This window comes from Triticum aestivum, chromosome 7A (genome assembly GCF_018294505.1).
Source record: "Triticum aestivum cultivar Chinese Spring chromosome 7A, IWGSC CS RefSeq v2.1, whole genome shotgun sequence".
Classification (NCBI taxonomy): domain Eukaryota; kingdom Viridiplantae; phylum Streptophyta; class Magnoliopsida; order Poales; family Poaceae; genus Triticum; species Triticum aestivum.
The window spans coordinates 22,008,378-22,023,139 of NC_057812.1; the positions used below are offsets into that span (position 1 = coordinate 22,008,378).

At 48.7% G+C, this 14,762-nt stretch overlaps 1 protein-coding gene across 1 annotated transcript; it reads right to left on the bottom strand.

The window, feature by feature from the left end:
• Positions 1-9,543: 9,543 nt before the first annotated feature.
• LOC123148186 (protein synthesis inhibitor II-like) lies at positions 9,544-10,862 on the bottom strand. Its single transcript, XM_044567552.1, has 2 exons — positions 10,704-10,862; positions 9,544-10,563 (listed from the first exon to the last, which is right to left on the bottom strand). Exons 1-2 carry the CDS (start codon positions 10,799-10,801, stop codon positions 9,774-9,776), a joined length of 888 nt encoding a protein of 295 aa, XP_044423487.1. The 5' UTR covers positions 10,802-10,862; the 3' UTR covers positions 9,544-9,773.
• Positions 10,863-14,762: the final 3,900 nt, after the last annotated feature.

Sequence of the window (14,762 nt, forward strand, 5' to 3'; positions counted from 1 at the left end):
GCTCGACTTGTCGCTAAGGGTTATCAACAAGTTCAAGGGGTTGACTACGATGAGACCTTCTCACCCGTAGAGAAGCTGAAGTCCGTCCGAATCATGTTAGCAATTGCCGCATACTATGATTATGAGATATGGCAAATGGACGTCAAAACAGCATTCCTCAACGGCTTTCTTAAGGAAGAATTGTATATGATGCAGCCGGAAGGTTTTGTCGATCCTAAGAATGCTAACAAGGTATGCAAGCTCCAGCGCTCTATCTATGGGCTGGTCCAAGCATCTCGGAGTTGGAACATTCGCTTTAATGAAATGATCAAAGCGTTTGGGTTTATGCAGACTTATGGAGAAGCCTGCGTTTACAAGAAAGTGAGTGGGAGCTCTGTAGCATTTCTCATATTATATGTGGATGACATACTTTTAATGGGAAATGATATAGAACTTTTGGACAGTATTAAGGCCTACTTGAATAAGTGTTTTTCAATGAAGGACCATGGAGAAGCTGCTTACATATTAGGCATCAATATCTATAGAGATAGATCGAGACGCCTCATAGGTCTTTCACAAAGCACATACCTTGATAAGATATTGAAGAAGTTCAATATGGATCAGTCCAAGAAGGGGTTCTTGCCTGTATTGCAAGGTGTGAAATTGAGCTCAGCTCAATGTCCGACCACGGCAGAAGATAGAGAAAAGATGAGTGTCATCCCCTATGCCTCAGCCATAGGGTCTATCATGTATGCCATGTTGTGTACCAAACCTGATGTAAACCTTGCCGTAAGTTTGGTAGGAAGGTACCAAAGTAATCCCGGCATGGAACACTGGACAGCGGTCAAGAACATCCTGAATTACCTAAAAAGGACTAACGATATGTTTCTCGTATATGGAGGTGATGAGGAGCTCGTCGTAAGGGGTTACGTCAACGCTAGCTTCGACACAGATCTGGATGACTCTAAGTCACAAACCGGATACTTGTATATTTTGAATGGTGGGGCAGTAAGGTGGTGCAGTTGCAATCAAAGAGTCGTGGTGGGATCTACATGTGAAGCGGAGTACATGGCAGCCTCGGAGGCAGCGCATGAAGCGATCTGGATGAAGGAGTTCATCGCCGACCTAGGAGTCATACCCAATGCGTCGGGGCCGATGACTCTCTTCTGTGACAACACTAGAGCCAGTGCCCTTGCCAAGGAGCCCAGGTTTCACAAGAAGACCAGGCACATCTAGCGTCGCTTCAACTCCATTCGTGAAAATGTACAAGATGGAGACATAGATATTTGTAAAGTACATACGGATCTGAATGTCGCAGATCCGTTGACCAAACCTCTTCCGCGAGCAAAACATGATCAACACCAGAACTCTATGGGTGTTCAATTCATCACAATGTAACTAGATTATTGACTCTAGTGCAAGTGGGAGACTGTTGGAAATATGCCCTAGAGGCAATAATAAAATGGTTGTTATTATATTTCCTTGTTCATGATAATTGTCTATTGTTCATGCTATAATTGTGTTATCCGGAAATCGTAATACATGTGTGAATACATAGACCACAACATGTCCCTAGTGAGCCTCTAGTTGACTAGCTCGTTGGTCAACAGATATTCATGGTTTCCTGACTATGGACATTAGATGTCATTGATAACGGGATCACATCATTAGGAGAATGATGTGATGGACAAGACCCAATCCTAAGCATAGCACAAGATCGTGTAGTTCGTTTGCTAGAGCTTTTCCAATGTCAAGTATCATTTCCTTAGACCATGAGATTGTGCAACTCCCAGCTACCATAGGAGTGCTTTGGGTGTGCCAAACGTCACAACGTAACTGGGTGGCTATAAAGGTGCACTACGGGTATCTCTGAAAGTGTCTGTTGGGTTGGCACGAATCGAGACTGGGATTTGTCACTCCGTATGACGGAGAGGTATCTCTTGGCCCACTCGGTAATGCATCATCATAATGAGCTCAATGTGACCAAGTGTTTGGTCACGGGATCATGCATTACGGAACGAGTAAAGTGACTTGCCGGAAATGAGATTGAACAAGGTATTGGGATACCGACGATCGAATCTCGGGCAAGTAACGTACCGATTGACAAAGGGAATTGTATACGGGATTGATTGAATCCTCGACATCGTGGTTCATCCGATGAGATCATCGAGGAGCATGTGGGAGCCAACATGGGTATCCAGATCCCGCTGTTGGTTATTGACCGGAGAGTCGTCTCGGTCATGTCTGCGTGTCTCCCGAACCCATAGGGTCTACACTCTTAAGGTTCGATGACGCTAGGGTTGTAGAGATATTAGTATGTGGTAACCCGAAAGTTGTTCGGAGTCCCAGATGAGATCCCGGATGTCACGAGGAGTTCCAGAATGGTCCGGAGGTAAAGATTTATATATAGGAAGTCGAGTTTCGGCCATCGGGAAAGTTTCGGGGGTAATCGGTATTGTACCGGGACCACCGAAAGGGTCCCGGGGGTCCACCGGGTGGGGCCACCTATCCTGAAGGGCCCCATGGGCTGAAGTGGGAGGGGAACCAGCCCCTGGTGGGCTGGTGCGCCCCGCTTGGGCCTCCCCCTGCGCCTAGGGTTGGAAACCCTAGGGGTGGGGGGCGCCCCACTTGGCTTGGGGGGAGGGGGGAAGCCACCCCTTGGCCGCCGCCCCCCTTGGAGATTGGATCTCCTAGGGCCGGCGCCCCCCCCCCCCCAGTGCCCCTATATAAAGAGGGGGGAGGGCAGCTGCACCCTTTCTCCTGGCTCCTCCCTCTCCCTCCGTAACACCTCTCCTCCCTGCTTGCGCTTGGCGAAGCCCTGCCGGGATCCCGCTACTTCCACCAACACGCCGTAGTGCTGCTGGATCTCCATCAACCTCTCCTTCCCCCTTGCTGGATCAAGAAGGAGGAGACGTCTTCCCCAACCGTACGTGTGTTGAACGCGGAGGTGTCGTCCGTTCGGCACTTGGTCATCGGTGATTTGGATCACGGCGAGTACGACTCCATCAACCCCGTTCTCTTGAACGCTTCCGCTCGCGATCTACAAGGGTATGTAGATGCACTCCTCTCTCTCGTTGCTAGATGACTCCATAGATTGATCTTGGTGAAGACTAGAAATTTTTTATTTTCTGCAACGTTCACCAACACTCATTGCCCACATGGGAAAGATGTCAACTCCTCTTTTATTTTGCCTTTGATGGGCTGAGGCCCAGGCAGGGGTGAGGCGCCCTCACGTGCCAACTTCAAAAAATCTATACGTACTAATAAAGCAAGGTGTGTTACTCTAATATTTTGATCCGTTCACCGTTGAAAATATTTTTTGTGTATCCAAGGTGGTACTAAATTTTTGTGCATCTACTAGAAAAGAGAAACAGTCTCTCCAGAATTCCGCAATTGAGTCGGGCGCACTCCAGCCCAACAAAGCCAACCCAGTAATTATCCTGCCCATGCGTTAAAAAGACCTTATTTGCCGCACGCGGCGACAAATAGTTGAAGGTACGCACATGTCGTCCCCCTCCCCCTCCCCCTCGCGTCGCCTCCCCCTGGGCGGCGCTAGGGGCCCCGAAACCCTAGCGCCGCCAGCACCTTCTAGCCGCCGCCTCCTGCCGCCGCTACTGCCGGCGTGGGCCGCAGTGGCGGCAGGCCCGGTGCCGAAGGCATCTGGGCGGGCGGATGCAGTGGATCCCATCTGAGGCGGCAGGGGCGGCTCCTCTCTTGCGATCTAACGGCAGCGGCTGGGACGGCGACTCCAGGCTGTGCGGCTGGGGCCGGAGCACCATAGCCGGCGGAGCGGCGGCCCTGAATGGATGGCGGCGGTGGCAGCGCCCCATCCAGCGGGCCTAGCTGTTCTGGTCGTGATGGTGACGACGGCCACTACGGATCCAACGCCCCATTTGGATCCGTCGCAGGGAGGCCTTCCGCTGATCGGCGGCGCGTGGAGGGGCCGGTGAGGAGATGCCGGAGTACCGACGGCTACATACGTCTTTGTGGCAAGGTTCCGCTCGGTTCCAGCTAGCCGCGAGTTCGGGAAGATGTGGCTTCCGGTGAAAATCGCGCCTGACTGCGGTCTGGCGGACGATGGCGGCATCTCAGACGTCGTTCCCTTCTGGAGGCATCGTCGTTGCAGGTCATGTCAACCTGATCGGGAATCTCCGGGGGAAACCCTAGATCTGGGTCTACCGGATCGGACGATGACGGTGCCTTCGGTATCGTTCTCCCTCCTGGGGGCATCGTTTTGGAGCAAGTGCTGGTTGGAGGGGACAAGAGGAGGAGCGGTGATTCATCTGGTCCATTGATGACAGCGGATCTCGGCGGCGTGGCGAAGTGGAGACTCGGCGCCTGATGAGCGGAGATGGACTCATGCAGGAGGGTGGCGCTGCCTGGCGTCGTGGTGGCGTCGGCGGCAGCTAGACCGGGCAAGGTTGATGCAGCAGTACAGCTCTGAAGATGGATTGTTGGCAGGTGGCTGCGGCAGCCTCATACCCGGCAGGCGTCCTGGTTGAGGAGCATGCCGGACTGGTGGGTGCCCATATCCGGCAGGCGTCCTGGTTGGGACCTCAAGTTTTAGATGTTAGGTTTGGCTGTGAGGTCTATTTGGTATTAGGCCCAGACTTTCAGCGCCCCTTCATCAACTGGATAGGGATAGCGACAGATGTTGCTTAGTTGGTGGCTTTAGTCTTATTGTTGTATGACTTTGTAAGGTCTTGTGACAATAATTAATAAAATGGCCGTATGCATCGTCCAGATGCAGAGACCGGGGGTCGTCCTCCTTTTCTAAAAAAACGCACAGGTCGTCGAAGATTGGGCTGGCCCGTTTCAACTAAATTTGTGTGCCTGTGTTTCGTTTTCCTTTTTCCATTTTTTATTTAACTTGAAATAAAAATATACTATATATATATATATATTCAGAATTTAATTTTTTTCGAATATTCAAAAAATTAGCATTACAATATTTTATTCCTGTTTTTGAAAAAATAGAAACTTAAAAAAACTGGTTTCGGAATTTCTTCAAAATTTTAAAAATGTTGCCGTTTAAAAAAGATTCTATTTCAGAATTTTTCGAGATTTATTTATAAAAATAATAGTTCCATATTGAGAAAATATTCCTTTTTTAGTGAAAAGTTCTCAAAAACAAAATAATGTTTGTGTCTAAGAAAACATTTTTAAAAATTGTTCTGAATGTTCTCCTTTTGAAAAGATCAATAATGTTGTGTTTTTATAGAAGGTTGATGGTTTCATCATATTGTTTTTGAATTTCAATAACTATTCCAGTTTCCAATTTTGTTTGTGTTTTCTCAAAAGTTTTATAGAATTTTCGAAAAATAAATGTCCACATTTTCTAAAACTGTCCGGGCTTTCAAAAAAAATTAACGTGAGCACTAAAATAATCAGAGGGAATAACCTGTTATAATTAAGGGACATTCATGCCTGATTATGCTCGTGAAAGACGATTTATGCATTGTAATTAGTAATCCATCCAGTTACACCGTCGTAGGAGAGTGGTCGAAGCAACCGTGTTCCGATGGTCGTCACATATCCACCAAATGAGGAGGCATGCACAACCCCGAGATGGAGGCGGACGCGAAAAAAAAAGGCATGAGTTGGGTGCTCGCCACCACGCCTACCAACCCCACCACTATCAAGATTTTCATGGTTCAAACATGTCCAGTGAGAAGATCGCAACTCCTTACTCTGTCACCTATCATTGCGGAGACCGTTCTTTTGGACACAATCGATTATCTTTTCTGTTGCTTGTCGTAAACAAAATATCTCTCCCGTTGCAACGCACAGGCAGGGGTGAGGTGCCCTCACGTGCCAACTGCAAAAAATAGCGTATAAATAAAATGCACTTGTAGTTTTTCACGTATTGCACTTAGCTTTTTTTTTGGATCCAGTTTTGCCTCAAGGGCGCTAGTTCGAGTTTGCTCAGCCCACATCCGTACGACAAAAAAGTATAATGAACGATAATGTCTATATAAATAGAACAAAACTGCAGTATTTTCATCAAGACTTTGCTAGCTTAGCCGGTCACCGTGTTTAGAATGATTTGTTGCATTATTATGAGTTCGAGTCCTGCTTCTACGGGACGAAACTAGAAGAGAAACAGAACACTAGCGAAAAGGAAGAAAAAGAAAAAAAAACAAATTGAACAAACAAAGAAAATCTAAAAGGGAAACAAAAACCAGACAGTAAAATGAAGACATAAAATAAAAACAAGAGCAACCCATCATTGTCAACAAATAAACAAAGAAGGAAATAAATGCCCGCATTTATTAAAATTTTAGCACTAAGAAGAAAATAATTAGGCAGGCCATGCGTGGTCCACATTGGGACATTCCGGAGGCATCCCCAAACCCTAACTGTCAGCACCTCTCCCTCGCCACTCCCCCCTCGTCGTTACTGGAGGAAGTCGTCGGGCGAAGTCCGCATGGTGGATGACAGTGAAATGGTTGGCGTCAGATCATTGCGGCGGCAGAGGGTGGGTTCACACGCATGAGGCCATGGAGATGGTCATTCGATGGTTTCTCTCCTCGGCTGCCAGCAATGCGGCCTCTCAGCCTTCCACTCGCATCCTTGAGGTGATGTGCATGTGGACCTCATCTTGGGTGACGGGGTGGAGCTTGGACAGGTGGCGCTGAATGGTGCTCGTCCCACAGCTCGTCCGATGACACGACCGGTGATGATCCCTATTGCGGCGCTTGGTCTTGGGCCTCCTCCACTCACTCTACTCCCTTGCCACCATCATCGGTCTACCCGGGGCGGCGATAGTTCTTTTATGCTCATGTAGCCTTCAATGGTGAGATATGATCTATGGGCGGCTTGAGAGAAATGGTATGGCCTTGCAGCAACGGTGATGGCATTTGTGGACGGTCCAACAGTCTCTGGTGGCAAGGTGACGATAGCCACAACCCCGTTCAAAGATACATGGGCAGCAACAATGGATTTCTATGAATGAATGTGGCGGTCCATCGCTAACGCGAGCGGGTGACCCCGTGGTCTTGCGCTGTAGGCAGTGGCGATAATTGGCCGGAGGTCTTCAGTTTAGATGGAAATGATGCGTATGTTTTGTCGTTCGATTCTTCCACAACATGCAAAGACGATGGTGAAAGAAGACAATATGGGACTGGCGAAGTGTCCTAAACTGGGATTTTGCCAGTACCGATGAACTTTCTCCATCGTCAAATCATCATCGCACAAGCGATGAAGGTGTTGCTTGGATTTCATGTGGATTTTGGTGGTTGGATCCAACAATGGCGACACTTGAGTGTCATACCCTTCCTGAAGAGTTCGCTGCTGGAGAATCTTTCTCATTGTCGTCGTGGTGTCAAGAGATGGATAGTTTGGATGGTGTGAGAGGCATTGCGTAGGATTATGTTTTAAAAATATGTGTGCATTGGCAGGCTGCATTGCGCTTTTTTTAAATAAACCTGTGTGTAAGGCATCACACACTGTTGTATTTTTATAACTGTGTGCGATGCGCATCTCAAGCTTTTCTCTTTTGCAAAAGTCATGTGTAAGTCATCACACACGGTTGCTTTTTCTAACCGTGTGTGATATTTGATATCACACAAGCTCTTTTCTGAACCGTGTGCGATCCATACATCGCACAAAGTTTTTGCGGAATGTGTGGATAGGAGGACTTAATAGCATGATTCTGCACTAGTCCGGACTCCTTAGAGCATCTCCAGCCGTTGGCCCCTCAGGGGGCTCGAAAAACGCTGTTGGGGGTGAACCGGCGTAAAAAATCGGTGAGGGGGCGATCGGGTTCCCAGCCGCCGCCCCTAGGGTCGCCCCAGACGCTTTTCTTAAAAAAAATTGAACATAAAATTCTGCTAAAATTCGGTGAATGGGACAAATATTCGGCAAAACAGGACATTAACTTCGGCGACTTAAATAGTTTTTTACACAGAACACTTAAAATACTTAGGAAAAAAATAAAGGCCGTGACTACAGGCCGAAGAACGCGCTGAGCGTGGCGAAGTCGCCGCCGTCGCCGCCGTTGTCGTCGTCTTCTCCTCCTTCACGCGGCCGCCCCTGCTGGAACCCTGCCCGGGGTCGCCCTGGCGGACCTCGGTGGCGGTGCGTTGTCATTGCTGTCGTCGTCGATAACGACGACACCTCCCTCGTCGCGTCCACGGCGCCGAGCAGCGATCTGCTATAGGGCGCGGCACTGGCGCTCCAGCTCCATCCGCGCCCAGTGTTCACGCGCCCACTTCAAGGCCGCCGCGTCCTCGAGCCCCGACTCCGTCTTCACGCCGGCGAGCCCTGGCTCCGTCTTCACGGCGGCGAGCCTCGGCTCCGTCTTCGGCTTGACGATGCGGAGAGAAGCCGAGGAGGAGGAGGCGCGCCCGCCCTCGTTGATGACGATGCCGGCGCTGCAGGTGCGCCGGCCGAGCGGTGTCTCCGCGGGCTCGGCTTTGATGTTGAACAACGCCGGCGACCCGGTGGAGTGGGAGGAGGAGCGGGAGGAAGAAGAAGAGGAGCCGGTCCACCTCGGCATCCATTGGCCGCCGCTCCAGCGCGGGACCGGGGCGACAGGGTATGCTAACGGCGGCTTGTTGCCGCCCTTGAGGTACTGGAGGACGGCGTGGAGCGTGCGGCCAGGGGCACCCCACCACAGGCGGCGGGCGTCGCTGTTCTTCGTCCCCCGCACGACCTGCGTGTTGTTGGTGGAGGCCAGCCGCTCCGCCTGCCGGCGTTTGAAGTACACCGCACACGCCTGGTGGTTGCCGGCGGCGTACTCCGGGCGGGCCCGCTGCTCCTCCGTCAGCGACGCCCGTATGCGCTCGACCTCGCCGTTGAAGTAGTCGGGGCGCATGATGTCAGGCAGTGGGGGGACGGGGACGCTCCCCGCGCTGAGCCTCCACCGCCCTGGCGTGTGCATGTCGGGAGGCACCGGGATGTTCGCTTCATGCAGGAGGTGGGCTTCCCACTCGTGTAGCGAGCGGCGGCCGAAGCCATTGGCCGCCGCCCCATTGCCGGGGAACCTCTCGCCCATCCCCATGGAAAACCGTGGCGTTGTGAGGACGACGAGGCGGGGTCGCTGACTCGGCAGGCCCGCTGTTCGTTCGCGCCAAAATCGATTGCCCCGGCGCCCCTCGGCGCGCCGGGTTTGGCCTGAGTCCGCCGGCACCAGTTTCGGCCCAAACTGGCGAAAAACAGGCTCCTGGGGTGTGACTGGGCCGATTTTTCGGCGCCGGCGCTAAAAAATGGCCTGCAGGGGGAGGGGCTGTTGGGGGCGCGGCTGAAGTTGCACTAATTCCGTTGCTGTTTCACCATCTGCATCCCTTCTGGTTGTCAAGTAATCTTATGGTGCCTTCTCATTAATTTGTGTGCATGCAGCTGGATTCAGTTTCAAAAGAAGGAAAAGGAAAAGAACCTTTGAAGTGGGTGGTTGTGCTGCGGATGGATATGTGGACTGACGACGTGATTAGCTAGCTAGTGTACTTCTCTGTAGCATGCATTTCAGGACATGCATGCATGCATAAGTAGGAAGGATGGTGAGAGTAAAGAAACAAACACGCGAGGTAGGGGGGCAGCTAAAGATTCAAGACTGGAAATATAATACATATATATCCAGGGATAGATGTAGTACATGATGAGGTGCTGCATACATATCATGGAGGAACACGCACGTACGTACGTACATTACATGGAGCGAGTTTGAGTGGCAACTCAACAATTTATTCTTACATAAATTGATACTATAACCATGGAGGCATTGACAGGGCATGCATGCATGCATATGAGTAGCTAGTTTAATTATTAATTGTTCTTGCATGCACTGTGATGTGTCATGCCCTAGGCCAGGTGATGGGGCCTGAGTCGCAGGAGCTGTCCTTGGGCCAGAGGATGAGAGAGAGGGCACCGACGACCTCATTCAGGCTTGACATGCCCAACTCGTTCTTGAGCTTGTCAGCCTCAGGCCCGTCGTAGCGTCCCTTTTTCTGGCGCGCAACAAGCACGGCGCAGGACATGTCGGACCATCTCACCACATACAAGGGTTTCTCGATCGTGGCGCCACCGGAGAGCCATTTGGGCTGGATGGAGGCTTGGATTGGCTTGAGGCGCGTTGCTTCGCAGAAGGTGACAGCCATTATGGCAAGGGCACGGGAGACGCAGCCGGTGTCGGCGCCAACCGACTGCTTGTACACGGCCAACTCGTGGAGCGCCCGGAGCGTGGTCTCCTTGCCGAGCACCAACGTGCCGAGGTTGGCGTGCCCGTTCACCAGCCCCCTGTAGCTGTCCTTGAAGGGGAGGATGGTGGCCCCTGGGATGAGGTTGCGGATGTTGGCGAAGGTGTGCCACTTCCCGGAGCTGTTGGCGAAGGCCTCGATGTAGAGGTTGTCATTTCGTATGGCGAGCATGATCTCGTCCTGGCCGTCTCCGCGGAGCTCCAGCATCAGCCACCGGTCAGGCTTCGGGGTGCTGGTTTGCCTGGCGAGGATCGGCAAGCCCTTCTCCTTGTACTTGCTGGTCCGGACGCCGAAGCTGTGCACCTCCGAAATCATGGCCTTGTAGCTTGAGATGGAGTTGGCCTCTCTGACGTTGACCACCTTGTGGTCTTTCGGGTACTGCCAAGCCCTGCCAATCAACAAAAATATGCACCCATCAGCAACATGGATCGGACAAGGAAGAAGAAAAACACGTACGTACTAGACTAGAAGAAGCGAACAGAACCCAATCAATAGCAAGGAGTAGGAGGAGGAGGAGCTACTACTTACTGCCCGGGCTTCAACGGGTCAACGTCGAAGGCTGCACCGGGACTGGTGGGCACGGCCAGCAGCAGGAAAAGCAACGCCATCTCGGCGTAGTAGTGCATGATCGATCTCGATGGATCGTCTCCTAGCTAGCTTAGCTAGTTCGAAGAAGGATGTATGGGATAGGCTAGCGATAGGCTACTCCATCGTGTAGTGCATATATATAGCGTAGAGCGCATGCGTATGCAAGAGTTTCAGTGGATCCACCGTACCGGCCTTGCTGCTACCTGGGACAAATGTTAACTGCACGGTGCAAGTAAGAAAGCAACCAACCAACCCTCCGAGATCTCGCAAGTTTCTGTTGCATTGCATTGCAACACAATGGAAACAAGAGAAGCGCTAGTGCGTGCTAGTGGAGGTTTCTATTGCAAGCAAGGGAGAGTAGGTGGGTGGACAGTTTTCCCTCTTCATTTGTGCTGGTGCATCTGCCTACGCCCAGCTTCATTCTACGTTACTAGCTAAGCATTTCCTTAAGTATGTGTATGTATAGCCATCCTACTAATTAATATACTCCTTGAAAAATATATATACTCTTTCAAAGAAAGAAACGTAGTACTAGCTAGGGGAGGTATCTATCTATATATTGCAAACAAGGGAGAGAGTGGGTAGGTCTTCCTTGTGTTGTACTACTTGCTTGTATCCCATTCTAATTATGCACCACTACGTAAGAGCATCTCGATCGATCTACCCCTTCCCCTGGTATCCTTCCATTTTCTTACTCCCCAAAAAAGTCAACACACACATACATACATACATACATTTCCTTTTTTTTTCAAATGATTCATTTTTCATGGGGCCACCGTCGCTATAATTCAGCATCATGCATATATATATATATATATATATATATATATATATATATATATATATATATATATATATATATATATATATATATACGGTAGCGCTAAAGTACACCCGAGCGTAGAATCGCTAATCGTGCGCTCCGGCTAGGTGGGCGGACTCGATGTCCGCGCGCACCAAATTAGCCAACCAACAAACCTCCCTCCGCTTGATCGTAAAAAGGATGGAAACCATCGTAAAATCAATAATTGATTACCTGGCTGCATAGACCAGCACGCCAGCCAAATTAGCTGACCACGTCTCTTTTCTCTTTTGCTTTAGACCCTCGTAACGATTTGCAAAATACAGTAAAATGATTACCCCATTAGATTTGCCTCGCTAACTAGCCGGGTCAGTGACTTCTGTACATGCCAATTGTTGTTAGATTTGGGTATGTGGTAGTTTAATTACCACATCGTCATTACTAATAGTATTAAATTTTAGTTTTCCCCATTACTAGAAGTACAACGTGGCGTTACCATAGATTTATAATTGAGCCCAACTTGGCGTTACCATGAATTACTAGATGTACCACTTGTAGTTACCATACATGCAAAAGTGAACACAACGTGGCCACCCTCCATTCCAGAGAAATGAATAAATTACTGGAACTACTACTTTGGATTACCACATTTCATTCCCTCATAAAGGTGGACATAGTAAGCAGGTTACCATCGGTTACCACCAAATTAGAAACAAATAGAAGTGTGACCGTTGTAACGTGGTTAGTGTGTTTTACTGCATGTTACTCATGCTTTACGATCAACTGGGAAGCAACTGCACCGAGCGTGCGCGCGTTGAGTTGTTTAGAGGAGCATCGAGCGCGTGTTCTGGCCGAAGCGCAGAATAAGGAATATATATAGCTTTGCTAAAGTGAGCCTGAGCGTATTACTTTTATTCTACTAGCCGGTCAGGTACGCGCGTAACACCCAAGAAACCAGCGTGGGTGGGTTTCGTCTAATCACAAGGAAAAATTGAACCACCATAACAGACAAAAATGGATTACTATTCGTGCCTTTGCTCTAGTAATTTGGTAGCTGACCAGGGCATGCTGGACTGGACGTAAAACAACTTCGATTCCATAGTAATGATGGTAATGAAAAACACTAATTAGTGTGATCCTAACCACATGTATCATGGACTAGTAAAATCTTCTAGGAAATTACGACACACGACCATGTTTCTGCTATTGCTGTTAATTGTGGTAAAAACTACCTACACATTACTACATTCTCACTAGGAATTTACCATCCTCTCTAAGTACAACCATTTACACATGGTAATTGAAGTGGATTTTTTTCCGATGGTAACTGAAGTTGATCTATTTACTCGTAATACAGTTGCCGTAGAGTAGCAACATGCAATTCACCCGTAAAAAACAAAACTACATGCAATTCGCTCATAACACCATTACTAGAAGTGGTCATCCTCTATATAAGCGCCGTAGAGTAGCAACATGCAATTCACCCGTAAAAACAAAACTACATGCAATTCGCTCATAACACCATTACTAGAAGTGGTCATCCTCTATATAAGCAAAAAGATGGTCTGGTTTGGTGGATCGATGAACTCCTGCATGCACATAGTAAAGGTTTTACTAACAAGTGGGAAAAAGTGACTTGATTTCGCGAAGCGGGGACTGGTTTGTGCACATGGTAACCGTCTTAACTCTATTACCATATCTATCAAAAAGGTTTACGAAGAGGAGGAAAGAAAATTGCTGGTTTGGCGGCCCAGCGACCCACGCGATTTGGCCGGAGCGTAGAATTAGCATCTGCGCTCAGGCTTAGTTTAGCGTGACCGTATATATATATATATATATATATATATATATATATATATATATATATATATATATATATATATATATATATATATATATATATATATATATATATATATATATCTGTAGCGTGCGTGGCCCAACTCCCATCGTCTCTTTATTTGATTATTCAACCAAAACCACCCAGGAACCTTCATCCCATCTGGTCCAACGTGACGAAAATACAGAAAAATACACAACGACATATGCACGTACTTACGAGTACATGTGTTCGATTTTTCTAGAATACGCTTATATTAAGAGGAGAAGAGGGTAAGATACCCGTCCACCATTGGCTAGTATTGTGTATTACTACATGTCTATGTTCTTGCTCCTAAGACTTTCATCGTAAAGTTGGACAAACATAGAGGCCGCTTCTTTTGGCAAGGCGATGGGGGAGGAAGAGATACTATATGGTGAAATGATCTCGTGTTTGTAGATAAAAAAATAAAGGTAGTATGGGAGTTAAATATCAGTACTTTTTTTATTGGACTAATCGACATGTAAATAGTAACCATGACAATTGCAGTATGCAACTCATACCGATACATAAGCATGTTAGCACGTGCAATACATTGAATCGAAACATCTTTGAACATAGGATATACAGCTAGCACATGAACGAGTAAATGAGGGATGAACAAATCATACCCTTCGGTCGGCCAGGCCAACACGGCAGCGGCAGCAGCAGCCTCGGCATCTTCCGTGGCCTTGTTCATGGCGGCGGTGTCGGCCATGGTGTCAATGCTGTGGAAGTAGTGAAAGCAGAGAAAGACGGATATGGGAACGGACCGGGAGCAATCGCGTCGAGACGCTCCCCGAAAACCTTATTACCGTTCTCCCGGGCATTGATCTCGAATGACAAGGTTTCGCAGGCAACTGCTCTTCCGACCAACCGTCCACGCGGTCGTCTGGATGGGATCCCCGGAAGCAGCACAGACAGAGAAACAGTAGAAAATCCATAGGCCAGCGTCAGCAAAGCCCACGGTGCAACGTCTCGGACAGTGGCACTTCCATTAACCATTCCTGACCGATAAAAATAAGACTCCGCTCGGCGTGGCGAGATGGGCAGCGGCGGAGGAGGAAGAGCACGTGTACAACTGCACTTTCCAAGCTCCCAATGGCATGTGGTGGAGTACCCCTTATAAAGGGGTCTCACTCTTACTACTGAAACAATATGGTACTAAATTTTCCACCACTTTCATGCACTTAAATGGGCCTTGAAGATTAACCAAGTATTATTGTCTTATATAGGCCAATGCCCATCTATAATCCAACAAAGACTTAATGGCAGATTTTATTCATATGGTAAAACACTTGCATCATTTGCTATTATAGAAACAAGAAATGAAGGAGGC